Here is a 25,521-nt window from a genome sequence, read left to right on the forward strand (position 1 = left end):
GCCCCGCCGGGTTGAACGCGCTGGCAGCTTTACAGATTTTGCGATATCGAGGGGAAATTGTCGAGTGCGAATGCTTAGTATTTGGTTTCTTAAAGGCAACTGTAAGAATAGATCCAAGCCAGCATGAATTAAAAGAGGTAATGTGCGATATGCGGTCTAGTTTGTTAATATCGGTATTGTAAGTAATATCATGTTTTGGCTGGCATGAATTGGTAACGAGGGGTCGCGAAAGAGGGGAGGTCTTTGCTGTTGATCTTTTTTTTTTTTTTTTTTTTTTTTTTTTTGCTTCGTTCTTCACCATTCACCGTGGTTGAACTAATACAAAATTGTTTAAAAAAAATTTATTAAAAAACCATGCTTCTCTTCGCACGGCCAAAGTAGAAAAAACAAAAGAAAAAGAAAAAGAAAACTAATCAACACTAGCCCAAGATGGAAGGTACACCTTCTTCAGTCTGCTTCATGGTTGGTTTATTAAGGTTTAAGCCAGGCGCATAGTAGCACACAGTGCCACACACATCACCTATCCGCCACGGCACCTATAAATATTCACTAACTTCAATGTTTAGGTGCCTACAGACTGGATCCAATATACCCCACCTAGGTACCTAGGTAGGTAATCAATCATCAATCATTCAAGTTACTAGGTTAGGTCTAACTATGTAGGTACGAGCCTTAGCATGACTACCTAGGGTAGGATGCTTCTTGTTCCTAACTTGTCTGCCAATGCAAAAGGTCTTGTTGAGTTGATTGGCCATAGATTCCTATAACCTCGAACGTACACTGCTTGTCTATGCTGCCACGTATTGCCCCTTATCAGTCGATACAACAGCCTTGAAGTCGAGAACATCTGCCCGGCCATCATGTTCCAAGAGATAACTTGACGCAGCAATGAGAGGAACAAACTAGGTTAAACTAGGTTGGCCGGCTGTTATGTAGGTCAGAGATGGGGGAATGGCATTTTGAAGTTGTTGGTTCAAGTTGAGATGGATTGATATCATGCATACCGTTGACATCAATGATATTACATAGTACATATATCCATAGTATGCAGGTACGTGAAAATGATCTTACTATGTAGGATAAATACATAATACCATCTACAGTAGTTATGGCGAGGTACCTAGTATGGTTAATTACATACCCTAGCCTAGGTAACTACTGTAAGTAACTAATCTATCAGCCCACTATTTCCCATGTCCCACAAAACCCCGCCAGACCTAGCAAATGACAGATGGGTGACGGTGTATACTTACATGCCTACTAATACTAGTCTACTAGTGTAGGTATAAGGTGAAGGAGGGGTTGACTGTCTACATACATCATGTAAGCAGCCAAGGTCATTGAAGGTCAAGGGGAGTCCGGTTGTACTGTCCATAACGAGGAATGTTGTATATACATAGTATGTAATCTCATCCTACGCATCATACATATCATACATAATTGAATTATTGACATTACATGTATTGATAAGATATATCATTACATGCTATGTATTCTACTATGTAAGATATTACCTAGATACCTAGGTATGTCAATACTACACTGCAACAAATACCAAACACCTGCAACAGAAAAAGCAACACCATGATCTTTGTTGTCTGTACATGAGTAAGTAGGTACTAAGGTAGGCAAGGCTAGTTAAGTCTCTTCCCTCAGCTAGCTAAGCTAGCTATTTGCATACATACCTACTTACCTACCTACATATAAGTAACTTGTATCCTTGGAGCTTCAATGCTCAATGTTCAATGTTCGAAGCTACTTCAAGTTACCATTCGCCATTCACTCAGTTTTACAATTACCAGTGATCGTATAGCCACTTACTGTATTACCGCCACCACCTCCACCTCCACCTCCACCACTACTACGGCAAAGAAAAGATCTTATCGCTCTCTTCTCTCTCGTCATTATGGATCCTAATGCAATATATGCCAGGGGAGGCAGAGATTCCAAAGAAACAAGCATCTCACCGCCGCCCCCGCAACGAACTGGTTCTTCTTCGAGTATACACAAGTCGGGCCATATCATCACCCATAGCCACCGCTCAAGCTTCGCAGAGAACTTGAGAGGCTTGCCACCCTCCCCACGAAATCATCGACACCCCTCCTTCACCCAGTCCGCCATCCAGGAACTACTCAATCACCCGCCCGCCCCTAGACAGCACAGTCCTCGTTTCGCTGGCCGAGATTGGCGCGATGTTGCAATCGGTGAACTTGTGTCCAAAGATGAGGTATTCTGGGTTGATATGGATACTAGTGTGGAGGACGCCACAATGGTAACACCCTGCTTCTAGCCCCAGCGTAGAATCTATCCGAATTACCCATTCCTAACCATGTCACTAGGCCCTCCTCAAGAATACCTCGACCAATGTTGTCATCATCCGAGAGAACGCAACTAGCTCCGTTCCCGTATCGACCTTCGACTACAATGACTTGAATGCATACATTCTGATTGTGGTAGGGTTGGCGCATCCAAGCGAGGATCTGGTCGAGTTATATGATTCGATAGCGAAGAGAGCTCAAGACCGTGTCAACATACCACTCCGTGATATCCAACCCATATGTCGCAAGGAGTCGCTCGTCACTTTGCAGGGTGATGATGATTTGGCTAAGGCGATCGAGATCTTTGGTAGCGGCGTACATCGAATGCTTGTTACAAACCACAATACCGATGTCGTCGGCATCTTCAGTCAGTGGAAGCTTATAGAATTCTTCTGGAACGAAGGTATCAACTTCCGCGTCATCGACGATCTTTATCCGAGGGTTTTGCGCGACCTAGGCGTTGGGTCGCAACAGATACTTGCTATCAAGTATGTTCAATATTGGTATTTCTACCTTTACTTTGACTAATCTGCTAATAACCTCATAGCGCCGACAGTCCCTTAACCGAGGCTCTCAACCTTATGAATCAGGAGGGCTTATCGAGTGTCGCTGTAGTTGATAACGGTCTGAACGTCGTCGGTAACATCTCTTCCGCAGATGTCAGGCTTCTCACCAGCTCCACGAGCCTTCCTCTCCTCCAAAATTCATGTATGCACTTTATATCTGTCATCCTGACCGAGAAAGGCGTTGAGAAGGGCAAGGACTCATTCCCGGTATTTTATGTCAACCCGTATTCCACTCTCGCCCACACCGTGGCCAAGCTAGTCGCTACTCACTCGCACAGAATGTGGGTAGTGGAGTCAGCATCCCCATCCCCATCGGCGCCAGGTACTCCGTCGTTGGGCCCCACTATTTTTGTTCCTACTCCGTCTTCATCGCAAACATCTCTTACTGGCAGTCATTTTCCCTCGGTCCCCCCGGCATCTACTTTACCAGGATCTCACTTATCCGGGCGCCTGATTGGCGTTATTACCTTGACAGATATCCTCAATCTATTCGCAAGGTCCACTGGTCTCAACCCTACAGACCCGAGCGAGCAGCGCGCAAGAAGACGAAGAAGCTCTAGCAGTTCGGTTCGCCCGTCTATCGAGTCTACTCGTGCTAGCCTAGATATTCGACGTTAGGGCTGTAGAATTACAATATATAAAATCAACTCTTGACCCCCTTGAGACTAAACAAGGATCCTACTTCGATAATGATAGCCGCAAACGGTACTGTCACGTTGTTCTTCCTTTCAAGCAACACTCTTCTTTCTACGTGAGGTCTCTTACGTTGTGTTCGTGCTGGCAGTAGAGAGGGAGGGAGGTTTTCTTAGGTATGTAGTTTCAAAACATAGGTCGTATTTTACGTTCATGACGTTTATGACGCAGGTTGTAAGGAGTCAATGGCGTTGGTCTTAGCTCTCTACGCAATAAATATCAGGCGGAGTTTTGCAGGGTACTTATATTCAATCAATTCTCTGCTCATGCTTGATTCTACCCATCTGTTGGCTTCAGATGCACTTGACGATAATAAATGACTTGACTACGATACCCTCATGATCTTTGGTGCAACTGTTCCGACACTTGAATTACTGTACAATATCTATATGATAGACAGAATATAGACAGAACATATATTTATATAAATATTATTTTCTCAAATATTAGTAACTACTATGTAGATGGCTCTGAAGAGAACATTGAACATGATATGTATCCCTATTGCCTTCAATGTTAGTAGACTCAGGCTGCTAGAGTCTTAAATGTGGATAATATGTATATATCAAAGTGGACTCGTCAATTAAACGATTATCAAAGCCAAAGCGGCACTAAAGTATGTACACACTCAGTCACACTGCACCTGCGGCCTGCCACCTGCCACCTACATAGTACATACATGTAGTGCATACCTAGTGTACAGGCTACAATACATGTAGTACTACATATGTACTAGGTACTGTGTATGTAGTATGTACTAACTTGGAGCTAAGCCACCTAAAACGTACATACATGATTGCTACAATATATAAACTCCTTTAAAAGTCTATTTTTATCAAGGCACGATGCCGGAGTGGTCTAACGGGTGAGACTTGAATTGCCACCAGCGAATCTTGTCATCTCATGTCTTAGGACGCGCAGGTTCGAATCCTGCTCGTGTCGAAATCTTTTGCTTTTTGGTATGCTTACCAAAAAAAACCCACAATTTCAACTAACCTAACTTATTCTTCAATATTGCTTACTTTTTTTTTTATCTTTGAGAGCATTCCAGATTATCTATCATTTTTTTTTCATTTTTTTTTTCTACTTGATTATAAGTGAACAAAGTAAGTTGTAGCCGTAGGGTGAGTGAATCAAGTATATGGTAGGTATTATGTAGAGAATCATTGTTGACCTTGAACCTCTGTGGCTGAAACGATCTCTTCTATCATGCACCTATGAATGAGATGAGGGAGAGAGTATGTACATGCACGCAAACCCCCAGGTAATATCCATTATTCATCTGTCCTTCGAAACCCCCGACTTTTGCGCCTCGATCACCCTCTTCTGATCGGCTGTAGAAAACAGAGATGTACCCTGCTGCAGAGATTGGACAAGCATGGCTATTGCATCGCCTTTGAAGTCATCGGCATTTCGAATCTTGTCCAAGTCCTCTGCGAACTCCTTGGTGCTTTGTTGGAGGTAGTAAGAGGTAAACTCTTGAGTCGTGGCGTCCTTGTTCGACATTGTGGTTTATTGCGTCCTCGTGTTTTTTCTCCCTTTTACTGCCAAGTTTGAAAATCAGTGAAGAGGTTGTGGTTGTCTTAGTACATTTGTAGGGAAAAAGAGCAACCTTAGGTAGTTATTGATGTAGAGTCGTAAATTTTTAATCCAATGATTGAAAAATCTCCATAACTATTACTAATTAACTAGTTACCTAGGTTAGGTACGTACTACTAGTAACGTTAGTACGTACATATCTAATTACATAATACATAACTACTAGGTATAGTTAGTTATCGCTATATGATATTATTGAAGAGAGCCAACAACACACGACGCATTGAACGCAATCACAATTGGACCATTTACTCATCAATCAAGCCCCAGAATGTTTTAAAAGAATAGGTATCCGAATATTCCCGTACATGTATTCGTGGACCTTCTCCATATATGCAACCAAATTAACGTAATTCATAAACATCTCCCTACCTACATGTAGCTCTGGTTGTTAACGTCAATGGAAACTACTTATCACAATATATCCAATACTGTACATATGTAGTAGGCCTCTGTCTACCCAAATACCCCATCAATCCCAATAAGAATTTTGTCAACCCACGCCGATATTGCATACCATCTTCATATTCTTAAAATGGCACCATACGAAGGACTGGTACATATGAAAGAATACGATTGGAGAGACAGCAACGTGGAATATATAGGAACGGAACTTGACCACAAGGTCAAATACAATTCGGCCGCTACCGAACCAGCTTGGCAGGAAGTGGGACAAACACCCGGGCTCTATATCTGGCGAATAGAAAACTTCGAGGTGGTGCCCTGGCCAAAAGAGCAATACGGCGACTTCCATGAAGGAGATAGCTATATTGTTTTGTACTCGTACAAGGTCGGGAGCAAGGATGGAGAAGAAAAACTCAGCCACGATGTTTACTTTTGGCTTGGGAACAAGACGTCGCAGGATGAAGCGGGTACTGCCGCTTACAAGACGGTCGAGCTAGACGAATATCTACACGGCGTAGCTACACAGCATCGAGAACTCCAGAAAGAGCCGTCGGAGGATTTCATCGCTTTGTTCTCTCGTATCCGAGTTCTCTCCGGTGGCGTCAAATCAGGCTTCACACATGTAGAGACGGAAGAACCGAAGGAGACTCTCACACTACTCAGAATTTTCAAGCACCCATCTGCCAAACGGGCTGATTCTGTCATGGTCTACGAGGTTGAGCCTACCTGGCAGAGCCTAGACGATAATGACGTATTTGTGCTGGAGCGCAACAATAAGATCTGGGTTTGGCAGGGTAGGGGTTGTAGCCCGATGGAAAAGGCCAAGGCTGCGCAAGTTGTACACGACATGACGGTTGCAAAACACATCGAGGTTGAAGTGCTATCGCAAACGGAGTCAAAATCACAGACAATAGTGGCTATGCTTGGTGGTGGGGACGTCGAGGTATCATTTCAAGCCCCCCGACCAATCGCCTCCAAGAGCCATGAGGCGGAACAGCGCCCTCGCAGGCTATTCCGCCTATCCGATGCCTCAGGTCAACTGCGGTTTGACCTGGTGAAGGAAGGCACCGCAATGAGCAGTTCCGATCTAGATAGCCACGACATCTTCCTACTCGACTCCGGCACTACGGTCTGGGTGTGGCAAGGTATGGGAGCTAGCAGAGCAGAGAAAGTAATGTGGATCAAAGTGGCCGAATCGTATATCCGACAGCTCGGAAAGGGATATTACAATCCGATTTCCAAGGTTGTTGAAGGAAACGAAAGCCTGGCGTTTGTCAGGGCTCTCGAGGCGTGAATGGTTTCTTACTACATATCATTGATGTATAGGTATGTATGTATGTAGTATATCTTAAATTCCTAGGTATGCAAGTAGTTATCCTACTAGTTACATGTATGTATTAATGCATCACTGATTCACTGATTCACTGATTCACTGTAAGCTATGTATATATGTAGGCTCTAGCCGCTCTACATTAGCCTTTAGGTAGTTAACTAACCTAGTAGCTACATAAGATCCACATAGTTACTACCTACCGGGCCTACCCATGTAGGTAGAAATCAGTAGGATTAGTTAATAAATTAAGTGGAATAGGGCACCTGGGCAGTCTTTAAATTGACTAGTGTGGTATCATACTGTACTATGGTACTGCTGTAGCGGCTACATAGTAGCCTGTAGGATCTTTAACCATGTTCAACTTGTTCAAGTACAAATGTTCAAATGTAAGCAAACGGAATTAAATTAATTATTAGGAGACCCTCTTCCATTTTGGGATCGTTGCCGACCTTCCCCTAAAAACGAACCAAATAATCTCTTCCCTACCTACAACGTACATACGAATTCTGTGAATATATACACCCGTGCTTCTAGTTAGATGTACATTCCATATCGAATTCTTTTCAATGTTCTTTATTGAATAAACATCCAAAGGAATTGAATTGATTCAAAATGGATCTCCACGAGGCCCAATTATATTTACAGGCCTCACTTCACGAGATCTCTCACGCCTTTCAAAAAGTCCCCGGAAGTGCCGTCTTGATACGGTACATCCAGTCTAGCTATCAGAATGATCCAGTTCGATCCGCCATAGAACTCATTCTGGTTCTATTCTTTATTCGATATCTTCTCTCACCTTCTTACCCTACCCACGATCCTAATTACGTCAAGCTTCGCGAAGATGAGATCGATGAACTCGTCAAGGACTGGGAGCCCGAGCCTCTTGTTGCTGCCCAGACCCCCCTCGAGGAAGCCGAAGCAGAGAGGCAGCCCGTTATTGTTGGGTAAGTACCATCTCTAGATCTATGCTTACTCCAATGGGAAAAGGGCAATTCCTAATTGCTAATATCACCCGGGTAGTCCGACTGGTCCGAAAGTAAAGCTATCTAGCGGCAAGACTGTTGTAAATCTCGCCTCGTATAACTTCTATAACCTCACTGCAAGCGACTCGATCAAAGATAAGGCGATTCAGACTTTGCGCACCTATGGAGTCGGCCCCTGTGGCCCGCCCCAGTTCTACGGCACCCAAGACGTCCATATGAATACCGAGCAGGATATCGCGACTTTTCTTGGTACTCAGAGCAGCATCGTCTATGCCCATGCCTTCTCAACTATTTCTAGCGTTATCCCGACTTTTTGCAAACGTGGAGATGTGATCGTGGCCGATAAGATGGTCAATTACCCGATCCGCAAAGGCCTCGAGGCCTCCCGAAGCAATATCCGCTGGTACGAGCACAACGACATGGAAGATCTGGAGCGAGTGATGAAGAAGGTAGTCGAGGAGCAAGCGAAGAAGAAGATCTTGACCAGGCGATTCATTGTGACTGAGGGCATCTTTGAAATGGTTGGCGACTGCTCCAATCTCCCTAAACTCGTAAGTGACTCTTACTTTTCCACAAAAGAGCATAATGCCGAGTGAATCATTTGGCTAAACGAATCAATTCTATAGGTTGAATTGAAGGAAAAATACAAGTTCCGCATTGCCCTTGACGAGACCTGGTCATTTGGTGTACTTGGTCGCAACGGGCGCGGATTAACTGAGGCACAAAATGTCGACTCGGAGGCTGTGGACATGATCATTGGATCGCTCGCGGGACCACTCTGTGCTGCCGGCGGATTCTGTGCCGGTTCAAAAGACGTCATACGCCACCAACGCATCAATGCCGCTTCCTACACCTTCTCAGCCGCTCTCCCTGCCATGGCTGCCGTCACGGCCAGCGAAACATTGAATGTTTTGCAATGCAACCCTGACATCCTACTTCAGTGCCGAGAGAACATCCGAGCTATGAGAGCACAGCTTGATCCGCGAAGCGATTGGGTCCAATGCACCAGTGACCTAGAAAACCCCGTCATGCTGCTAGTATTCAAGCCCGAGGTTGTCCGATCTAAGCAACTAAGCAATGAAGACCAGGAACGATTGTTCCTCGATATTACGGACGAGGTGAGTAAAGAGAATGGCCGATTCATTGGGGGTCTGGGGGTCTTGTGAATAATATGTCCACTAACAGAAAGGCATAGGCACTGGCGAATGGGGTACTCATCACGCGGTCCAAAAGTCGTTTGATGATGGGCAGCATCGGCACCAAAGATATTAACATTAGGCCGGCGCTCAAGGTTTGCATCACGTCGGGCTTGTCGAAGAAGGAAATTGAAAAGGCAGGAGTAACAATTCGACATGCCATCACCAAGATCATGACGCGGAAACCGAACCGTCAATCAACGCTAGCTGCCTAGGAGACATTCAGCTTCTCATGATCTCGTTCACTGTTCTACGTTCCTTTACGACATGACATGACATGACATGACACGGATGGAGAATAACTATGGGATGGGTGGACGTTGCAAGCTGTATAGGGCGGGCTATTCTTAGGTACAGAGGATAGAAAAGGGGGGGAGGGGGGAGGGGGGATAGGGGTTACGCCACCAAGATTTGAAGTCAGATGATTATAGACCCGAATACTAATTACTAATTCTCTTTATTTATTTTATTCAAGTACTACATACTACATAGTACCTAGGGTATCCAGGGTATGTAGGAAGGAGGGATTCTGAGACTTGATGTGTACATGTATACTACATAGTGGTATGTACTTATGTAGGTTAGGGCGTTCTTACCAACATTGAACTTGAAGCTTGCCCAGTTCCTCGTACGCACTCTTCAATGTTCTTTCTCTGTATTTCTTTTTCTTTTTCTTTTTCTTTTTATCCATCCTTTCATTCTTCCTCTTTCCTACCAGTACCCAATCTCAGATCATAATAACTAACATTAACTATTTCTATTGTCCTCTTCTATGGCACCCTCCCTTGATTTTAATCCTTTTATATTTCCAGCGTCATATTTCCTCCCTGAGACCACCATCATTCCTTCACCACATTGTTCTTTGAGACCCTCCAGGAACCCTCCAGGAACGCACATTCCGACCTATCTATTGTTTTGATTTCTTCCCTTCCTGACACCGGGGTAGCTTCCGCCACACCAGATGCCATGCTGTTGACACCGTTTCTTGGGTTGGGCCTCGATGCTCAAGTCCTTGAACCTCATCATACTTCCTTGATATCTCATACCCTCACCTACAAACACTTGTTCTCCTTCACTCCTTTGTGTCCTTTTGTTCTTCTTGTAGTTCCTGTAACTAATAGATACCCATTGGCGACTCTCGTCTTTCTATTGTCCCATTCATGTCCATCTTTCCCTTTTGTTTTTACTCTTGCCGCTAACTCTCCTATTTACCAACTCGTTCGCTCTCTTGGTTCATTGGTTCGCTGACAACCCAGCCCATCTGTTATTTGTCTCCCACGAATCCTACGATTTTTTGCTTTCGGATAATACCCATCTTCACATTCACGTACTGATATCATGAGGCTTACAACGGCTTCCATTGCTTTCCTTTCCCTTTTTCACCTGTCAGCTGGACAGCCGAGTGAGTTGTAGATCCAGCCACAGTGGTAATATGAGTTAATACGATATCAGGGCATCGCCATGTCCATCGGCATAGGCCACACAGGACTATCATCACGAAGAGGGACAAGATCACCATCACTGATTCTACGCGCAGCACAACAACGGAAATCCCCGAAGTTGTAGTCTACGTAGACCAGGATAACAACACAATCCGTACCGCTACGGAACAAGTTGTTTATGTTCCCGTGTCGGTGGATACGTCTAAGAAACCAGCAACCCCTGTGTCAACTGAAGCTACGATATCGGGGTTATTAACAACTCCTACGCCGCCCCCGATTGTTCCATCGGTGCCAGCAACCGACCAGCAAACTTCTTTCTCTAAACCAGCTTCCTCCGTAAACACATACCCGGCGAGCTCAAACTTGCCGGATCCTCCTACGACACCTACTCCTATTTCTAACCACAGTGCTCTTCATGGTGTCACCTACTCTCCTTATAAGGGCAACGGAGGCTGCAAGACTGCGGACGAAGTGGACGCAGATTTTGCCCTTATAGCTAAGGATTATGGAGTCATTCGCTTGTATGGCGTGGATTGCGATCAAGTAGCCAAAGCGTATGCCGCGGCCAAGAATTACGGCAACAAACTCTTCCTGGGCATCTTCGATATCAACTCGATAGATCAAGCCGTCTCTACCATGGCTACAGGTCTGGACCATGATTGGAGTATGGTCGACACCGTCTCGGTAGGCAACGAATTGGTCAACAATGGTGGAGCCACGGTGAGCCAGTCGCTGGGTGCCTTGACGGAAGCACGCTTCAGACTGAGAGATGCTGGGTATCAAGGCCCAGTAGTAGTCGTCGATACGTTCGTCGCTGTGCTTGCCCATCCCGAGCTTTGCGATCAGTCGGATTATTGTGCTGTTAATGTCCACCCTTTTTTCGACCCGAATACAGGCGCTGATCAAGCAGGCCAGTTCGTCACTTCTACTGTCACCAAGATTCGCAGCAAAATGTCAGATTCGAGCAAGCGTATCGTGGTGACAGAGACAGGATGGCCCTGGCAGGGACAATCGAACGGCGCCGCGGTCCCCGGAATGGACCAGCAATCCACCGCACTTTCTTCCATCAAAAGCGCGTATGTAGAAAATGCCGGGGATGTGATCCTTTTCACGGCTTTTAACGACTTGTGGAAGAAACCCGTTGCGGGTACATTTATGGCAGAGCAGTTTTGGGGTATGGGAGGGCGTTACTCGCCCAGTGATCAGTAGAATGGCGAGTGTGGATGCCATGTGTCTACCTAGGTAGAGATGAAACAAGTTACGAGTTAACGAGGCTAGGAATATGGATGGCAACAATTGGTTGAAGAGATGGCGGCTAGGTCTAAATGGCTAGAGAAAAGAAGGGAGATGGGAGATGGGAGATGGGAGGATGTGTACGATTTTGACCGGTATCCTCTTCACTGTAAATCAATTTGATCGCTGTATTTTTCCTTGTATTTCTCTAGCTACGATGATGCGTGCTTTGTGTCGTGTATATATATACATATATAAATATACCTCCCTCGAAACTCGATATTCGGAGGGTGAATACATACGTATGGCAAGGCCTGTTAAGTATTTAGTTATACTACTTGAACTCTTCCACCCCCCCAAAAAACATGTATTGTACAATATCGATAGATAAAGTGTCCAGCAGGGAGTAATCACAATACGTAGTCCATTTCACTGCAGCACGAGAAGCACGGAAACCAAGGCGGCCAACCAGGTTCCCGCGCCCCCTTTCTCTGCTTGATTCCTCGTCGTTCCGGCGCCGCCTGTGGATGTGGCACTAGTTCCTGAGGCGGCACTATTATTATCCCCATCGCTGGTCTCGGCTGTGGCGGTAGTAGTTTCTGTTGCTGTTCCTGTTGCCGTTGCCGTTGTGCCGATTATACCTCCACCAGCGGTTGAGGCGGCGGCGGCGGCGGCGGTGGTGGTGGTGGTGGTGCTGCTGTTATTCCCGGACGGGTAGTACGTCACGGTGCGGCCGTCGCTGGCGGTGGAGGTGGCGGGGGGCGCGGCGAGGGTGAGGACGCCCCACCCGACGTCGCTGCCGATGACGGCGAGCGCCGGGACGGAGGTGTTGACGGGCCCGTGCAGGGGCCCCAGCGAGAAGGCGGGGCCAAGAGAGGTCGTGCCGCTGCAGGTCGCGGCCGTCGTGCTGGTGAGGGTGCAGCCGAGGGATATGGTGCTGTTTTGGGGTTAATAAGTGGGGTGCGTGAGAGGTTAGATTTTTAATTTGTGTAAGTACTATTGTTCCCAGGGTAGGTAGGTAGGTAGGTAGGTAGGTAATTGTTTGTCTGTTTGATTGTTTGCTTGGCTTTCTTGGGGGGGCCTTTTTTTTCTTTTTTTTCTTTGGAGACGAGGAGTTATGTGTGGATTGGAAAAAGGGGGGGGGTGGTTGAGAACGTACAGAGAAGAGTCCTCATGGTCATAGTGTAAGGTTGAGGGTCCCTCGGTAAATGTGAAAGGGAGACGGTCGTCGCCGACGGAGCAACTTGCGAATCGGTCACCAGGGGTCGATGTTTGCTCAGGGGCACAGAAGATTGTGTATACAGTTTCCTCGTTATCCTTTTTGATTGAGAAGAGTTAACAATAATAGGGGGCTAGGTAGGTGAATAGGAGGAGGGAGGTGGAATGATGGACCCACACTGGTCACGATACTGCCCCGTAGTTGAGACCATTGTGCTGATCTGATAGCTGGCAAGTATACCGAAACGGTACTGGATGTATCTTGAGCTGCAATGGATTGCGTAAAACTCAACAGGATTAAAGTCAACACCAACGGCGTGAACCACCCGTGAAAATCGGCCACTTTTGCCATAGTAGATTTCAGATGCTTCCTTATTTTGGACTCGTGTTGCTCAAGGGAACGAGTCAAGTATAGTTATAGATAAGTCTACAGATACATGATATATTTACAGGGCTATCAGGTAGGTGCTAGTTAAAGATGATCCATAAGACTGATATAGTAGTAGTACATCTAATAGACATCAGTATCTACTGATGTGGCTCAGATAAGGCTCAGATAATCGAGACGCAATCTATTGCTCTGGTTGCCAAAGGGAAGATAAAGAGTATTCGGTAGGCGTCCAATCACCGATGTGACGTTGTCACTGGCGTGCGTGGCCCCAGCGAATTGGAGTTATTGGATCGCTATGCAGGTGAGGTTGTATGGACCAGACAAAGATGGATAGGATATACCACATACTAGCGTATACCCTCTAGGGTTGTTATCTAACGTCAAGAGACTATGTTTTATGTGCCTACTGGGGCTGACGAAGTCATCACACTATCACACTATCATATCATCATATCATCACATCATCACATCAGGCAGTATTTTTGATGCAAGACAATTGATATTCATGGTCTCTATCGAATGCATAATGACATGAGGTACTCGCCCGTCTATGTTCTTTATCTCTCTATGCAACATGCAGAGATCTAGCCGCATTCTATCCAAGCGTGTTTAGGTCTTTTAGACCCAAGGGTATATCTCGACAAACCCGTGAAGAAACGACGAAAGAATAGATACTTAAAAAAAGACATTATAAAATCAATAACCTGATTGTCAACTCCTTAGATGGAAAATGAAAAAGAATACCACATTAGGATATTCCCTTCTGCTGTAAATTACAGCCACATACACCGTGTCTTGGTCAACGGACCAACCTGACCACTTCGCTCATTGTCGTCATCGAAACATTGGCAGCGCAAACGTAAACTTCAACGTCAACACTTTCGTACCATGTCAGTCATCATTAGCTCGGATATGAGCCTTGCTGAGTGATACAACATAAGCAACCATTGCTCCCTGTTGCGCCACCTGCTTCTCATGCCTAGACATGCATCATTGCATCATTTTAATCTGAAGGGGGTGTAGAAAGGGTACCCTCAGCTTTCTCGTGAATGCTGACAGTCGCCTCCTCATCCGATAGGTTTAAACCGTACTCGCGAGCCTTCTGCTGCACCTCCGTCTCGTTAAGGCGGGGCAGTTCTTTGGCTGCCTTTACGTAGCTGATCTTCTCGGCGTAGCCCTTAACGAAGATGACGTCAATCTCTTCCAAGGTACGTCCCGCCGTCTCAGGGTAGAAGAAGTAGATGATGGGGAAGAACATGGCGTTGAGGATACCGAAGAACAGGTACGTGCCCCAGCCGTTCTGTCCAGTATTGCTCAATAACACTGGTGTTATCATAACAATGAAGAAATTCCATAGCCAGTTAGACACAGTTGAAGTGGCGTTGGCCTTGGCTCGCGTCTTGAGAGGGTTGATCTCGGCAGGGTAGAGCCACGGCAACGGTAGCCAAGTAGCACCGAAGAAGGCAATGTAGGTCTAATAGGATATTCCGGTTAGTATCCACCAGTACCAACAGCCATAGCCATAGCGAGAATAAGATTATAGATGTAGGAGAACTTACGAAAAGGCCGACAGCGGCTCCTTTAGCCGCCTCCTCAGTGCCAGGAATCAAAGCGGCGAAAGTAAGCACCATAGATAAGCATTGTCCAACGGTACCAATGAGATACAACTTGCGGCGACCAACACGTTCGACGGCAAACCACGAAGTAGTCGCAAAGATGGAGTAAACGATCATGTTAACACCTCCAAGAAGCAGCGCCAAGTTGTGAGAAGTACCGATCGAAGTTTGGAACAGAATTGGGAAGTAGTAAACTTCAAGAGCGTTAGCAATTATAGGCGCCTAGAAGACAAAGGTAGGGGTTTGAATACTACTTACTAACAGCGTTGCAACCTGATAGCTGTTGCATCATTTGAGATGAGGCGCCGAGTATGAGACGACGGAAGTTTTGAGTCGGACCGTTAGTGAATAGTGCCGACATAGGAGTTACACCACCGGCGTGACCAGAAACACGAATAGCGTCCACGATGACAGCGACCTGGGTTTGAATCTCCGGGTGGTCGCGGGGCTGATGGTTGAGAGCTGCTAGAACGGTAGCTGCCTCTTCATTACGGTCCTTGGTTAAAAGCCATCGTGGGGATTCAGGGAGTTGTGTCATGAGAATGATGACAACCAAGGCAAAAACGCATTGGAAGGCAATGGGGAATCGCCAAACGAATTCATGGGGTCCATAGGTGCAGCCGTAGTCGATCCAATACGCAATCAAGGTTCCGATGGCGACGTTTCCGCCTTCAATGCAGATCAGCTTTCCACGGTTGTGCGAGTGACTACATCTATTGGTATGTGTTAGCAAGTATTCATCGACAGTTACCTGTACGTTGAAAAACACGAAAGAAAAGTACTCACTCTGCTTGATAAGTCGGCACTGTTGATGTATTGATGCCGTTTCCTACGCCCGTTATACACCGTCCGATGATAAACTGTGCCGTGGCACCTCCCCCTGAGCCATTAGGTATGGCCGTAATCTGAATAATAACACCGATAATCATGATAGCAGCACCGAGGAAGATAGACCGGCGGCGACCGAGGTGGTCACCGAAACTGAGGATAAAGCAGGCGCCTAAGAAGCAGCCGACGGCATAGATTGACACGACAAAACCTTCATACGTGCTGTCACCCTCGACTTCGGGAAAGTCCGAGGTGAAGGCCGGGGCGGAGATGATGCCAGACATGACACCCTGATCGTAGCCGAAAAGTAAGAAGTCTGTCGTCGCTACAGCCGTAATCATTCTTTGTAAGGTCTTGCCAGACGTGCCCCAATAGGTGGGCACGCCGTCGGCGTTGTCTTTGTGTCCCATTGTCGGTAGGGCCGGGCTTAGGCTTATCTCGTTCACTCGATCAGAAGAGTATATTACTGAATGTCAAGGCCTGAGTGCTGTTGGGTGTAAGGGGGATTAAAGTAAGAAGTAATGAGATAGGGAAATAGAACGAGTTCCAGGCCATTGGGGAAAAGAGATGAGGTCCACCAACCCCGTGTTATATATGTTTATGCTGGGCTACAAACTATGCTCACATGTCGTCTAAGGGCCCGTACGCATTTCCAGATACCCAGAAAAAAAAAGGGTCGAGCACCTCCGCAACCTGCTGGAACCGAGTCTTGGTGGGTGCCACCGAACAAGGGCCGAGTGAATGTCATCATAACAGTTGAGACGTCCCAAGAAGCTCCCAAGAACTCCCAAGAGAGAATTCCACAATAAAACATAAGATTGGGTGTCCACACGCTGGCGGTTTGCCGGTTCACGATAGCGCTGAATTACGTACGGAGAAGTGCGGCAGGCAGCTGGGAGGTGAGATGTGACAGATGTAATAGCAGAGGCAAAAATTGTTCCCTTTTTTATTATGGGGACAGTTCTGAAGATCGTCATCCAAGTTTCGTCATTGTTACCCACCGCCCCATGATTCCACAATGGCAAAGGATGGGTTATGGGGTGATGGGGGTAGTTGATGGGGGTGGAATCGATGGACGGGTGGATGGGTGGATGGGCTAAGTAAGGCCCCTACCTCATCCAAATGGTCAATGGTAAAATGGATCTCATGGACACCCGGCTACGGTCGTCGTAGCGCAGCGTTACCCGCCTGCCACTGGCGCCCGAAGGGCTGAAGTCGTGAAATTCGGCCACGGCGTCGGACGCCCAAAACAGCCGCATTATAAGCCGCCGGAGCCAGGCATATCATGCCAGGGCCGGCATCCTATCAGGTTCAGTTTTATAAAAACCCTGCAAGAGCCGGTCCTCCCGCTAAGCCCGTGGTTCGCTTCCTTTGCTGCCTGCTATGCCCCTTTCGGTATCTAAGCGGTGAGATCAGTGACGATCTTGGGATGTGAGCCAAGCAACTAAGTCCACCCTAAGACCGTTACGTTGCTATACTAGAAAAAAGGAATGAGGAACGCTTACTTTGATTATCATTGCATATTCCCAAATAGAGGAAGTACCATATATATTTTGATTCTCATTTCCTCTTTGGTTCCCCGGTACAAAAAGGCAATTCCTGAAATCTATTAGAAAAATTAATAGAAAAAAAAGAATAGGAAGAAAAAAACCCCCCAACCTACTAAACGGGCTGGGAGTCTGGGACGGCAAAAACGGCTAGAAAAACTAGACCAACCAAACCCAAACTTATGCAAAGCATTCATGGATGGGGAAAAATATAAAAAAAGATTTGTACATCTATCTAGTTACCTCATACATACCTAATTAGACTAATCTACCTAGGATAATGTATGTAGTATCTACCGAAGGAAAATTTGAGACTTTTTAAGTGCATGTACTACATAACTATGAAGTTAACTCACAACGTCATTTTCATATATTCAACACTTACATACCTAACCAGGACCTACACTAGTACCTACATCGGGTATATTTAACGAATGAGGAGAACTAAAAATTTTACGGTAAGGTTACTATGTAAAAAGTTGTTCACATTCTTATCTGTATGCACATCGGCCATCGACCGTGCATACCATGATGCTACCCTACCTTATGTATGATTACGTAGATACCTACCTACCTAAGATAGGATGCCTTACATTGCCTAGGGTATGCTTGACGATGAAGCATCTTATGCAACTTAGTCGGTTTACACATTCGCTTAGCACATGCTCTCATCTTAGACAAACATTGAACACCTAATACTACCATGTATGCACATAGTGACTTGTACGTTGCGCATCAAAACATTTCAAATAACAAATGCAATAGGAATCCTTATCATTATTGAACACCATCTCGATCCATTTCAGAGACTGAAAAAGAGAAAAAGAAAAACCTGCAACTATTTATGCCCGTGACTCTAAGAGGAATAAAAATACCATGTGCCATGACGCTCTTCATCTTCAATACACAGCACCTTGCCTCGAACGACTTCAACCACCACTCCGGTTGCCCCTCCTAATTCCAAATTAGTAGAGTCACCAGCCGCTTCATTTTCTCCCTCTGATTTCTATCATACAGATGTCTCTTAGTAGTAACTAGACAAATCTGAATTTCTTAGAGTCGGAAGAATCCGTCTCCTTTGCGTTTGCGCCTGTTGTCATAGACGCCAGTCCTGGCCCTGAGTAGCCTGGTTTACCCGTACCAGTTTCCGTACGGTTCTGGGTGTTGTCGTTGTCTTGATTGGCGGGCTGGAACAATGGGAAAGGGAGGCCGAGGGATGACTCGATGTTTTTGCTCATATTCGCAGGGAGGAACTTGCCAGCTACGGATGGTCCCACCATCAGGCCAACAAAAAGGATAAGCAGAAAGAAGTACAGAACAGCGTAGCGAACAACCCGTCTTCTTCGGAGCTTGGACTGCTTCATCGAATAGATGGGTGGGCGAATTTGACGACTAGGGTAAAATGTTAGCACTGAAGCACAAGCATGTAAGATTAGATTCAAGTAGACTTAAAACGTACCTTGGCCGCAGCCAGAAGAGCATCATAGAGTGGAGCTTGTCAACTTGTGGGATAATGATAATAGGCACCATCATGAACAAGAGGAAATGGCCGAGGATGAAATCGGCAGCGAACATGCTGAGCTCGGTAATCTTGCAGAGAAATTCACGTGCCGGCTGGGAAACGGAGTGCCAACCCATAGAATACCACTTGCCTGTCCAGAACGCGATGTTGGACTGATCCGTCTTAAACTCACGAGTAAGTGCGAAACAAATGATAAGCTTCAAGAAGAATCGTTGAAGCGCCACGACAGTGATCATTCCTAGAAGAGTTCTCGTGAAGTCGAATCCCTCGAGGAAGAACAGAACCTCGAAGAATACAAGCAATATGATGACAGCAACAGCATGGGCAATCGCCGCCAAGACGCTACCAAATCTCTTGCAGCACATGCTAAGCAGTGGTCCCATACAACATGCCATACCGAATAAGGCAGCGAGAAGACCGGCATTGACAGCAATGGGTGCAAAGGCAATTATAGCAATGCGGATTAATGATGCAGTGGGCTTAGCTTGCGGGTCGTTGGCCGAAACACCAGTCTGAGCATTGATGAACAGATATGGAATGAGTGTGACGGCTACTAGAAGAAGAGGCGCGACTATTTCTCCAAAGAGCACATTGGTGATAGCCGCACGAGGAACGTCGGCGGAAAGCTTGCCAGATGGGTCTCCAAGGACCTTGCGCTTGTAACCGGTCATTCTCGTACGAGAAAGTCGGCAGAAAGAGATCCAAGACGACGAATGGCTAAGAGAATTGCCACGTGACAGCCAGCGAAGATAATCGCGATAGTCGATGAAGAAGTCGTGCCACGCAAACTGGTGAGGGTTGTACAAGAATGGAGAGATGACCAGGGCCAGAAGTGAAATCCAGAAGTATACCAGGGCCGCTTGCCACACAGTCAGCGTCGCGAACAGCAACATTATTAGCAGACGCGCGCCGAAGTAGATAGAAGGGCCAGCGAAACGGGAGTACAGGACGCCAAAGGGGATACGAGCGGTGGCGAAACCACGACCAGTTCCAATGTATCGGGCACCACCAAAAGACAGATCCTGAGTCACCGAGTTGGCATAGATTTGACAGACGAAGACTTCGAAAAATGGCGAGAGAGAGCACAACTGCTTGGCCAATCTGGTTGCTGCACGCAAGAACCCGCGTTCGGTTATCTCTTGCACCACCAAGGGCACAAAGTTCAAGAAGAACACAACGAAGATAGAAATGACGCAGCGGTAGATCCAATCCATAAGGGCATCCGTGTTCTGACATCCGGTGGGATACAACGGGTCCGTAATAGGGACATCTCGGTTGTACTCACAAGGCTGTGTTTCGTGTCGAAGAACGCCAATGTTGATCAAGACAATCATAAACATCTCGACAGAGAGCATGATGAAGATGTTGTTCAAATGGAAACCGGGATGGGCATAGTAGAATGACAAGAAGCGATCAATAGGAAGTTGTGTGCCAAGATAGTAGTATTCTCGAGAGAGCATTTGTTCACCCATACCGGTGCCGATCTTGGTGGTGAAGTTGAGAATAGATCCGAAACCAAGATCACGACCCTTACCACATTGGTAGTATTCGCAGTGCTTGATACGCCCGCCACGGAGAAGGGCATTCATACCAGCGTAAATATCTTCGTTCAGATGCAGACCCTTTTGAGCCTTGGAGACACCACCGCGAGTATTCATGAAGATGCCGTTGAGGAAATCAGGATGACCATAATGGAGCTTGCCACCAACCTGGGACAAAGTTCTTGCGAAGAGGGTACCGAATGTTTGTTCCTTTCCAGCGGCAATATCACCAAGAATACCGATATTCTCCGAGAAAATGTACTCACGAGCACCCAAGATAGCAACAGGAGCCGGGCTTTCATTCTTCACACCAGGGGTGTAAGGCGAGACATTTTCGGGCTTCATTTCCTCGAATTCAGCTAAGACGGATCGGATCTTGAGACATTCCTCCAAATAGTTGTCCTGGTTGGCATCGATGAGTTGGATGTACTCGCCACGGTAGAAGATGATAGAGTGGTTTTGGTTGTCGGACTTGCCGTCACCCAAGACTGGATTGCCAGAGAGCTGGATACGGAATTTGGGTCGTCGCATACCGTTCTCCATGATCTCGGAGTGGCCGTCAATCAGAGCAGAATAGATGCGCGGCTCCTCGCCTTCAACCAACGGGGGCTCTTCGTCAAGATAGGCAATTTGCAGATCAGGGTACGCTCGGAGAAGGAATTCAGCATTCTCCATTTCCTCCTTCTTGAATTTGGCATAACGTTGCATGGAGACGCAGAGCTTGAACTTGCGTCTAGCCATTCTTTCGAGCTCGCGTTCCAATTTGTCAGAAGAGCCACCGAACATCTGGACGACTTCAGGATTCTCAACGCGGTAGAGTAGCTTGATGGCACGGCTATAGTTCATGAAACCAGAGATGGTACGGTAGAGAGTTTGTGATCGAAGCGACGCCCAAATACGAGTTCGGAGGGTATATTCGGGGGCAGAAGACTTGAATCCAATGCAGTAGAAGGGTAGATCATCGATCTTGCTCTTGGCGGTATCCTTTTCGCCCTTCTCCTCATCTCCGTTGAATTGTGATGTCTCGTCAGCAAGAATTTTGGTGTCCTTGACAAAGCAATCCCATTCGTGAGGGTGTAATTGTTTAAGATATTCGAGCTGTGTCACGCGAGAGTAAGGTTCATCCTCACGAATAATTTCTCGTAAAGTCAATAGGATCTTTTCACCATAGTGAGGAATCAGAACGGTAAACGTAGGCATGTTATCGACCGGAAGAGGCTCAGGAATCGGTGTTGACAGAGACTGAGCGAAGAAGGAGATACGTCGCTCGGCTTCGCTGTGAGTAGGAAAGAATTCTGTCTTGAAGGAGTGATCTTCCTGGGAGACGAAGAAGGTCGGCGCTCGAAGAGTACGTTTGCCTTCCTGTTCAGATGGAACCTGGTGGTATAGCAGCTTTTGAACATGATCGATGGCGAGCAAGTGCTCTCGGTACATGGAGATAACAATGGCATTCCAAATCTGGGAAATCAAGACCTTCGGTTTATACTTGATCTCCATGTCCGTCGTCGCGAGGATCTTAGAATAGATACGTTTAGGAAGTCGCGAGAAGATATTTCTCCAGGGTGTCCAGATGGATGATCCAAGATAGAACGACCTCGCAATAGAGATGACCGTGTTTAACAGGACATACCACATGAAACTGTCGAGGAAGAAAAGGATCAAGTCAGTGAGGATCATGAGGATCATGACGACAATTGGCTGGTATCTGCAAAGAATAGATCCGAGAATATAGTCTCCCAAGCAAGACGACGTATCCATGATTGACAAGAATCGAATGGGATCGCGAAGAGATAAAGTAAGATAAGTATACGACTCTCCGAACTTGGCACCGAAGACGACTACCCACAAGAAATATGACAAGACTCTGTCATTACCCTTGAGATGCGGCCAGCTGGCGGTAAAAGTTTGGCTGGCAACATAGCGGCGCGAATTTTTCGTGAGGTAGCTGCCAAAGAGGCCACCAAGAGGCATTATAGAGAAGAATAGGAAGGTAACCAGCGCGATGAAGAACTGGACGATACCTAAAATTCTAGCGGGTTCAGCCTCTCTTGCTTTGTCGTCACAAATCACGAAGACGTAGACGCTAGGAGCGAGATTAATGGCGAACACAACGATCAGGAAGAGGAGCTTCTTGGTGAGATGCTGAGCACCAGCCCATCGTCGCGGAACGTAAGCCCATTCTGCACAAGTAGCAATAATCTGAATCAATGAAGCGAGAACACCTCCAGCACCAACTACTGACCATTGCGCTGATGCCGGCGGCTGCTGATTGACTTGTTGCTCGTATGATTTGCCGACCAGGAGAGAGGGAACGTTTTTGGCGGTGTAAAACCAGAACATGGTCAAATGAATAATCCAAATACGATTGAAGTTAACAATCATGTGGAACCAAGACCGCGTTTCCCGGTAAGTCTTGAAGAAGCACTTCTTCCAATTAACGTCCTTGAGCTTCAGATAGCGCTCTTGGGGAGGCACATCAACTAATTTACTCTTGTCCTCCATAACGATGCGTTCGATACCTTCCGGATACCAAAAGAGCTGGTTGCAATCATCGTACCCGATGATTTGATGGTGATCACGCTCTCGTCGAACATACACTCCATTAGAGATCTCATATCCTTGGTCTCTACAGTACTGGTAGAGGGGCGTGATGACATTCTTCAAGAATGTTCCTTCTTCAACCGGCTCGACCAGATTTTGGCAGGCGGGTGAATTCAAATAGTCATCTGCACATTTGAAGATGAAGCAAAGGCACTCGGGCATAAATCGCACTTGATTCGCTTCACCCCAGCAAAGCAGATATAAAGCGATTTGGCGGACTCGGTCGTGTTGAGACATGCGGTTCATCCGAGTCTTCCAGCGGAACTCGGCGGCCTCTAAACTGTCATCGCCTTCGAGATCCTCCAGAACTTGGTCTTCGGGTTGGTCGCCCTTCTTTCCCTTGGACTTCTTCCTAGACTTGCGAGCCTTCTTGCCCATGTTCGCGAAGCCTACAGCATCGTCAAGATCAAGGTGAGCAGCAAAGTACCACTTCCGGTAATTGGCATTGTCACCGCCAATGTAATCAGCGTGGAGTGAAAGCAAAGCTTGGTTCGGAGTCATCCGAGAGGCTCTGGAATCTAACAACACCATCAGATGGTCGTACATATTGCGCATGCTGTCACGCTGGAATCCGAATTTGTTGGCAAGATCCAAAAATATGTCCTCGACTTCCTCCTTCGACAAGGGAATTTGCGCATCCGAAGTCCATGCTGGATACGGCTCTCGAGACCTTTGAGCGCCGGGAACGTTGCCATAATCCATCCCATAATTAGGAGTAGAGGCGCCGGACGAACGGTTACCACCATAGGAAACTTGAGAAGACGGGGGTCTGTATCCCCTGCCGCCTACATTGCTGTCATAACCGCTATATCTTTCGTCGCCACGACCGTAATAGTCCATATCGGCGGCGCGAGCCATGTCGGATCTCATAGTAAAATCGCTGAACGTCTCGGAATCTTCTTCGGAATCGCCTCGACGAGCGGCGCCACCTTGGCCATATTGGTCGTAGTAGCCATTACCATCGTCGTAGTAATCACCTCCTCCTGCTCCTTGGTATTGATCATGGCCATCATAATAGCCGCCCTCGGCAGCGTAAGGGTTATTGGGGTCGGCATTGTAGTAGCCACTTTAGATATTATCAGTAACCGCAGAAACATAACAGAGGGCCGGAAGGTAACTCACGATTCATCATAGTAGCCATCGTTTCCGTGATGCTGTTGTCCAGGAGCATCATAGTTGTTGCCGCTGTTGGCGGCGTTATTGTTGTCGTAGTATTGACCATTCTGCTCGTCCTGGTAGTATGAGTCGTGGTTTTGCCCGTAGGCATCATTGTAATCATGATGGCCACCACCACCGCCGCCGCCGCCTGCTGGATACCCCGACATTTTGGCAATTCGGGATTGATCGCAAGATAAGTTCTATGGATCGCACACACTATTAGCAAACTTTGCAAAAGGATTGAGTTTGGGGAAAACTCGAATTGCAGGTTAAGACTTACAGATCAAAAAGTCATTAGATATTCAATCTAGGTAAACGAGTGGGAGTAATTTGTCGTGATTAGTATTATTAACTTGAGTATGGGTGTCGATGTGGCCGGCCACAAGCAGAAATTGTCCTGGTGACAGGGTGGTTACTACAATGGAAGTAGTAAGTGGCTAAGGTGGAATTTGTTTGTTGACCTCCAGTTGAAAGAGGATGCGTTGGATTTCGTGGTACAGGATGGCGCAGGCAGGTGTCAAACTTGGGAAAGTGCAAAGCGAATGTTGACTTCTCAAGTTCCTGGCGACGCGGTCAGCCGACACTAATTGGTTGTACAATTAGTGCACTAGTTAGCGCAACGAGCCCCTGGCAGGTAGGTTACCCAAAGCCTGTACTGAGCACGCGTTGATTGGCGAATCTGGGAAGGTCGGCCTTCCAAAATCTCTCCTTTTCTTTACGAGGTCGGCGAGTCCCAAATTTTCAAAGATAATTGATGAATGATTGACTTTTGAATTGGATTAATTCGTTCGATGAGCGATCAAGCAATTCAAGTACTTTTTGTTGACTTTAAGGTTTCTGTTTTTGTTCGCGGACCGTTAAACGAGCGTGCGTTGACAATTCAACGGGGTAGCGGGAGCGAAACACAAAAAGGGCAGCCAAATGGCACCTGAAAGTAACGAAAGGATACAGCTCTCTCGGTCTGTCTTGCGTAGATTCTTCTCGAAATATTTCCCGTTTCTTTTCTTTTTTTCCTGCAAACCCTTACACGCTTTCCCCTGACGGTTTTTCTACACACCAGAGATGAAGCGGCGAGATGACAAAAAAGGGGGAATGTTTGGGAAAAGAAGGAGAGCAAGAGAAATTTAGAAATGTCGATGGATGAAAGCGAATGTAAAACAAGTTTTGTCAAGGGCAAGAGAGGGGGGGAAGGGATTGGGGATATGGAACTTGGGATCGAAAATCAAGAAAATAACCAGAAAGGAGAAAAGAGCCAGGGGGATCGGGCGAAGCTTAGTCCAGCCCAGCCAGCGTTATCCGTGGTTTAGCGTCGCCCCCTAGCCAGGGGTGCG

At 46.7% G+C, this 25,521-nt stretch overlaps 8 protein-coding genes and 1 non-coding gene across 9 annotated transcripts; 5 read left to right on the forward strand and 4 right to left on the reverse strand.

Annotated features, from left to right (window-relative positions):
• Nucleotides 1-1,385: 1,385 nt before the first annotated feature.
• On the forward strand, nucleotides 1,386-4,137 carry GGS25DRAFT_509598 (uncharacterized protein). Its single transcript, XM_049262576.1, has 4 exons — nucleotides 1,386-1,624; nucleotides 1,709-2,272; nucleotides 2,340-2,806; nucleotides 2,866-4,137. Exons 2-4 carry the CDS (start codon nucleotides 1,907-1,909, stop codon nucleotides 3,500-3,502), a joined length of 1,470 nt encoding a protein of 489 aa, XP_049112075.1. The 5' UTR covers nucleotides 1,386-1,624; nucleotides 1,709-1,906; the 3' UTR covers nucleotides 3,503-4,137.
• A 279-nt stretch (nucleotides 4,138-4,416) lies between these two features.
• GGS25DRAFT_t113 lies at nucleotides 4,417-4,519 on the forward strand. The gene has a single exon. It is a non-coding gene; the product is annotated as a tRNA-Ser (tRNA).
• A 65-nt stretch (nucleotides 4,520-4,584) lies between these two features.
• On the reverse strand, nucleotides 4,585-5,220 carry GGS25DRAFT_509602 (ribosome-assembly protein 3-domain-containing protein). The gene has a single exon (XM_049262577.1). It carries the CDS (start codon nucleotides 5,081-5,083, stop codon nucleotides 4,856-4,858), a length of 228 nt encoding a protein of 75 aa, XP_049112076.1. The 5' UTR covers nucleotides 5,084-5,220; the 3' UTR covers nucleotides 4,585-4,855.
• A 173-nt stretch (nucleotides 5,221-5,393) lies between these two features.
• GGS25DRAFT_509604 (putative actin-binding protein Fragmin) lies at nucleotides 5,394-7,001 on the forward strand. Its single transcript, XM_049262578.1, has one exon. The coding sequence runs from the start codon at nucleotides 5,712-5,714 to the stop codon at nucleotides 6,873-6,875; it is 1,164 nt and encodes a 387-aa protein (XP_049112077.1). The 5' UTR covers nucleotides 5,394-5,711; the 3' UTR covers nucleotides 6,876-7,001.
• Nucleotides 7,002-7,237: 236 nt separating this feature from the next.
• GGS25DRAFT_77307 (aminotransferase class I and II) lies at nucleotides 7,238-9,464 on the forward strand. Its single transcript, XM_049266009.1, has 4 exons — nucleotides 7,238-7,858; nucleotides 7,935-8,448; nucleotides 8,524-9,015; nucleotides 9,093-9,464. The coding sequence occupies exons 1-4, from the start codon at nucleotides 7,527-7,529 to the stop codon at nucleotides 9,306-9,308; spliced, it is 1,554 nt and encodes a 517-aa protein (XP_049112078.1). The 5' UTR covers nucleotides 7,238-7,526; the 3' UTR covers nucleotides 9,309-9,464.
• A 242-nt stretch (nucleotides 9,465-9,706) lies between these two features.
• Nucleotides 9,707-11,962, forward strand: GGS25DRAFT_509623 (glycoside hydrolase superfamily). Its single transcript, XM_049262579.1, has 2 exons — nucleotides 9,707-10,495; nucleotides 10,546-11,962. The coding sequence occupies exons 1-2, from the start codon at nucleotides 10,432-10,434 to the stop codon at nucleotides 11,742-11,744; spliced, it is 1,263 nt and encodes a 420-aa protein (XP_049112079.1). The 5' UTR covers nucleotides 9,707-10,431; the 3' UTR covers nucleotides 11,745-11,962.
• Nucleotides 11,963-12,579: 617 nt separating this feature from the next.
• Nucleotides 12,580-13,740, reverse strand: GGS25DRAFT_509626 (uncharacterized protein). Its single transcript, XM_049262580.1, has 2 exons — nucleotides 13,165-13,740; nucleotides 12,580-13,085 (listed from the first exon to the last, which is right to left on the reverse strand). The coding sequence occupies exons 1-2, from the start codon at nucleotides 13,336-13,338 to the stop codon at nucleotides 12,765-12,767; spliced, it is 495 nt and encodes a 164-aa protein (XP_049112080.1). The 5' UTR covers nucleotides 13,339-13,740; the 3' UTR covers nucleotides 12,580-12,764.
• Nucleotides 13,741-14,146: 406 nt separating this feature from the next.
• GGS25DRAFT_77377 (general substrate transporter) lies at nucleotides 14,147-16,342 on the reverse strand. The gene is made up of 4 exons (XM_049266010.1): nucleotides 15,780-16,342; nucleotides 15,252-15,706; nucleotides 14,937-15,187; nucleotides 14,147-14,851 (listed from the first exon to the last, which is right to left on the reverse strand). Exons 1-4 carry the CDS (start codon nucleotides 16,229-16,231, stop codon nucleotides 14,381-14,383), a joined length of 1,629 nt encoding a protein of 542 aa, XP_049112081.1. The 5' UTR covers nucleotides 16,232-16,342; the 3' UTR covers nucleotides 14,147-14,380.
• Nucleotides 16,343-18,054: 1,712 nt separating this feature from the next.
• Nucleotides 18,055-24,584, reverse strand: GGS25DRAFT_509634 (glycosyltransferase family 48 protein). Its single transcript, XM_049262581.1, has 4 exons — nucleotides 24,471-24,584; nucleotides 24,155-24,390; nucleotides 18,828-24,098; nucleotides 18,055-18,760 (listed from the first exon to the last, which is right to left on the reverse strand). The coding sequence occupies exons 2-4, from the start codon at nucleotides 24,355-24,357 to the stop codon at nucleotides 18,403-18,405; spliced, it is 5,832 nt and encodes a 1,943-aa protein (XP_049112082.1). The 5' UTR covers nucleotides 24,358-24,390; nucleotides 24,471-24,584; the 3' UTR covers nucleotides 18,055-18,402.
• Between the last annotated feature and the right edge of the window lie 937 nt (nucleotides 24,585-25,521).

The sequence above is a fragment of the Hypoxylon fragiforme genome, assembly GCF_022984875.1.
Source record: "Hypoxylon fragiforme strain CBS 206.31 chromosome Unknown GGS25scaffold_10, whole genome shotgun sequence".
In the NCBI taxonomy this organism is placed as follows: Eukaryota; Fungi; Ascomycota; class Sordariomycetes; order Xylariales; family Hypoxylaceae; genus Hypoxylon; species Hypoxylon fragiforme.

Bases quoted from the DNA above. Each gene is read 5' to 3' on its own strand.
- GGS25DRAFT_509604 (XM_049262578.1), top strand. From the start codon at position 5,712: ATGGCACCATACGAAGGACTGGTACATATGAAAGAATACGATTGGAGA.
- GGS25DRAFT_509602 (XM_049262577.1), bottom strand. From the start codon at position 5,083: ATGTCGAACAAGGACGCCACGACTCAAGAGTTTACCTCTTACTACCTC.
- GGS25DRAFT_509623 (XM_049262579.1), top strand. From the start codon at position 10,432: ATGAGGCTTACAACGGCTTCCATTGCTTTCCTTTCCCTTTTTCACCTG. The intron at 10,496-10,545 runs GTGAGTTGTAGA...ATACGATATCAG, and splicing joins CCTGTCAGCTGGACAGCCGA to GGCATCGCCATGTCCATCGG.
- GGS25DRAFT_77377 (XM_049266010.1), bottom strand. From the start codon at position 16,231: ATGGGACACAAAGACAACGCCGACGGCGTGCCCACCTATTGGGGCACG. The intron at 15,188-15,251 runs GTAAGTAGTATT...ACGCTCTTGAAG, and splicing joins ATCAGGTTGCAACGCTGTTA to TTTACTACTTCCCAATTCTG. The intron at 14,852-14,936 runs GTAAGTTCTCCT...ATATCCTATTAG, and splicing joins GAGCCGCTGTCGGCCTTTTC to ACCTACATTGCCTTCTTCGG.
- GGS25DRAFT_77307 (XM_049266009.1), top strand. From the start codon at position 7,527: ATGGATCTCCACGAGGCCCAATTATATTTACAGGCCTCACTTCACGAG. The intron at 8,449-8,523 runs GTAAGTGACTCT...TCAATTCTATAG, and splicing joins GCTCCAATCTCCCTAAACTC to GTTGAATTGAAGGAAAAATA. The intron at 9,016-9,092 runs GTGAGTAAAGAG...AGAAAGGCATAG, and splicing joins TCCTCGATATTACGGACGAG to GCACTGGCGAATGGGGTACT.
- GGS25DRAFT_509634 (XM_049262581.1), bottom strand. From the start codon at position 24,357: ATGTCGGGGTATCCAGCAGGCGGCGGCGGCGGTGGTGGTGGCCATCAT. The intron at 24,099-24,154 runs GTGAGTTACCTT...TAATATCTAAAG, and splicing joins GATGGCTACTATGATGAATC to TGGCTACTACAATGCCGACC. The intron at 18,761-18,827 runs GTACGTTTTAAG...ATTTTACCCTAG, and splicing joins CTCTTCTGGCTGCGGCCAAG to TCGTCAAATTCGCCCACCCA.
- GGS25DRAFT_509626 (XM_049262580.1), bottom strand. From the start codon at position 13,338: ATGGCAAAAGTGGCCGATTTTCACGGGTGGTTCACGCCGTTGGTGTTG. The intron at 13,086-13,164 runs GTGGGTCCATCA...TCAATCAAAAAG, and splicing joins GGGGCAGTATCGTGACCAGT to GATAACGAGGAAACTGTATA.
- GGS25DRAFT_509598 (XM_049262576.1), top strand. From the start codon at position 1,907: ATGGATCCTAATGCAATATATGCCAGGGGAGGCAGAGATTCCAAAGAA. The intron at 2,273-2,339 runs GTAACACCCTGC...CCATGTCACTAG, and splicing joins GTGTGGAGGACGCCACAATG to GCCCTCCTCAAGAATACCTC. The intron at 2,807-2,865 runs GTATGTTCAATA...ATAACCTCATAG, and splicing joins CAACAGATACTTGCTATCAA to CGCCGACAGTCCCTTAACCG.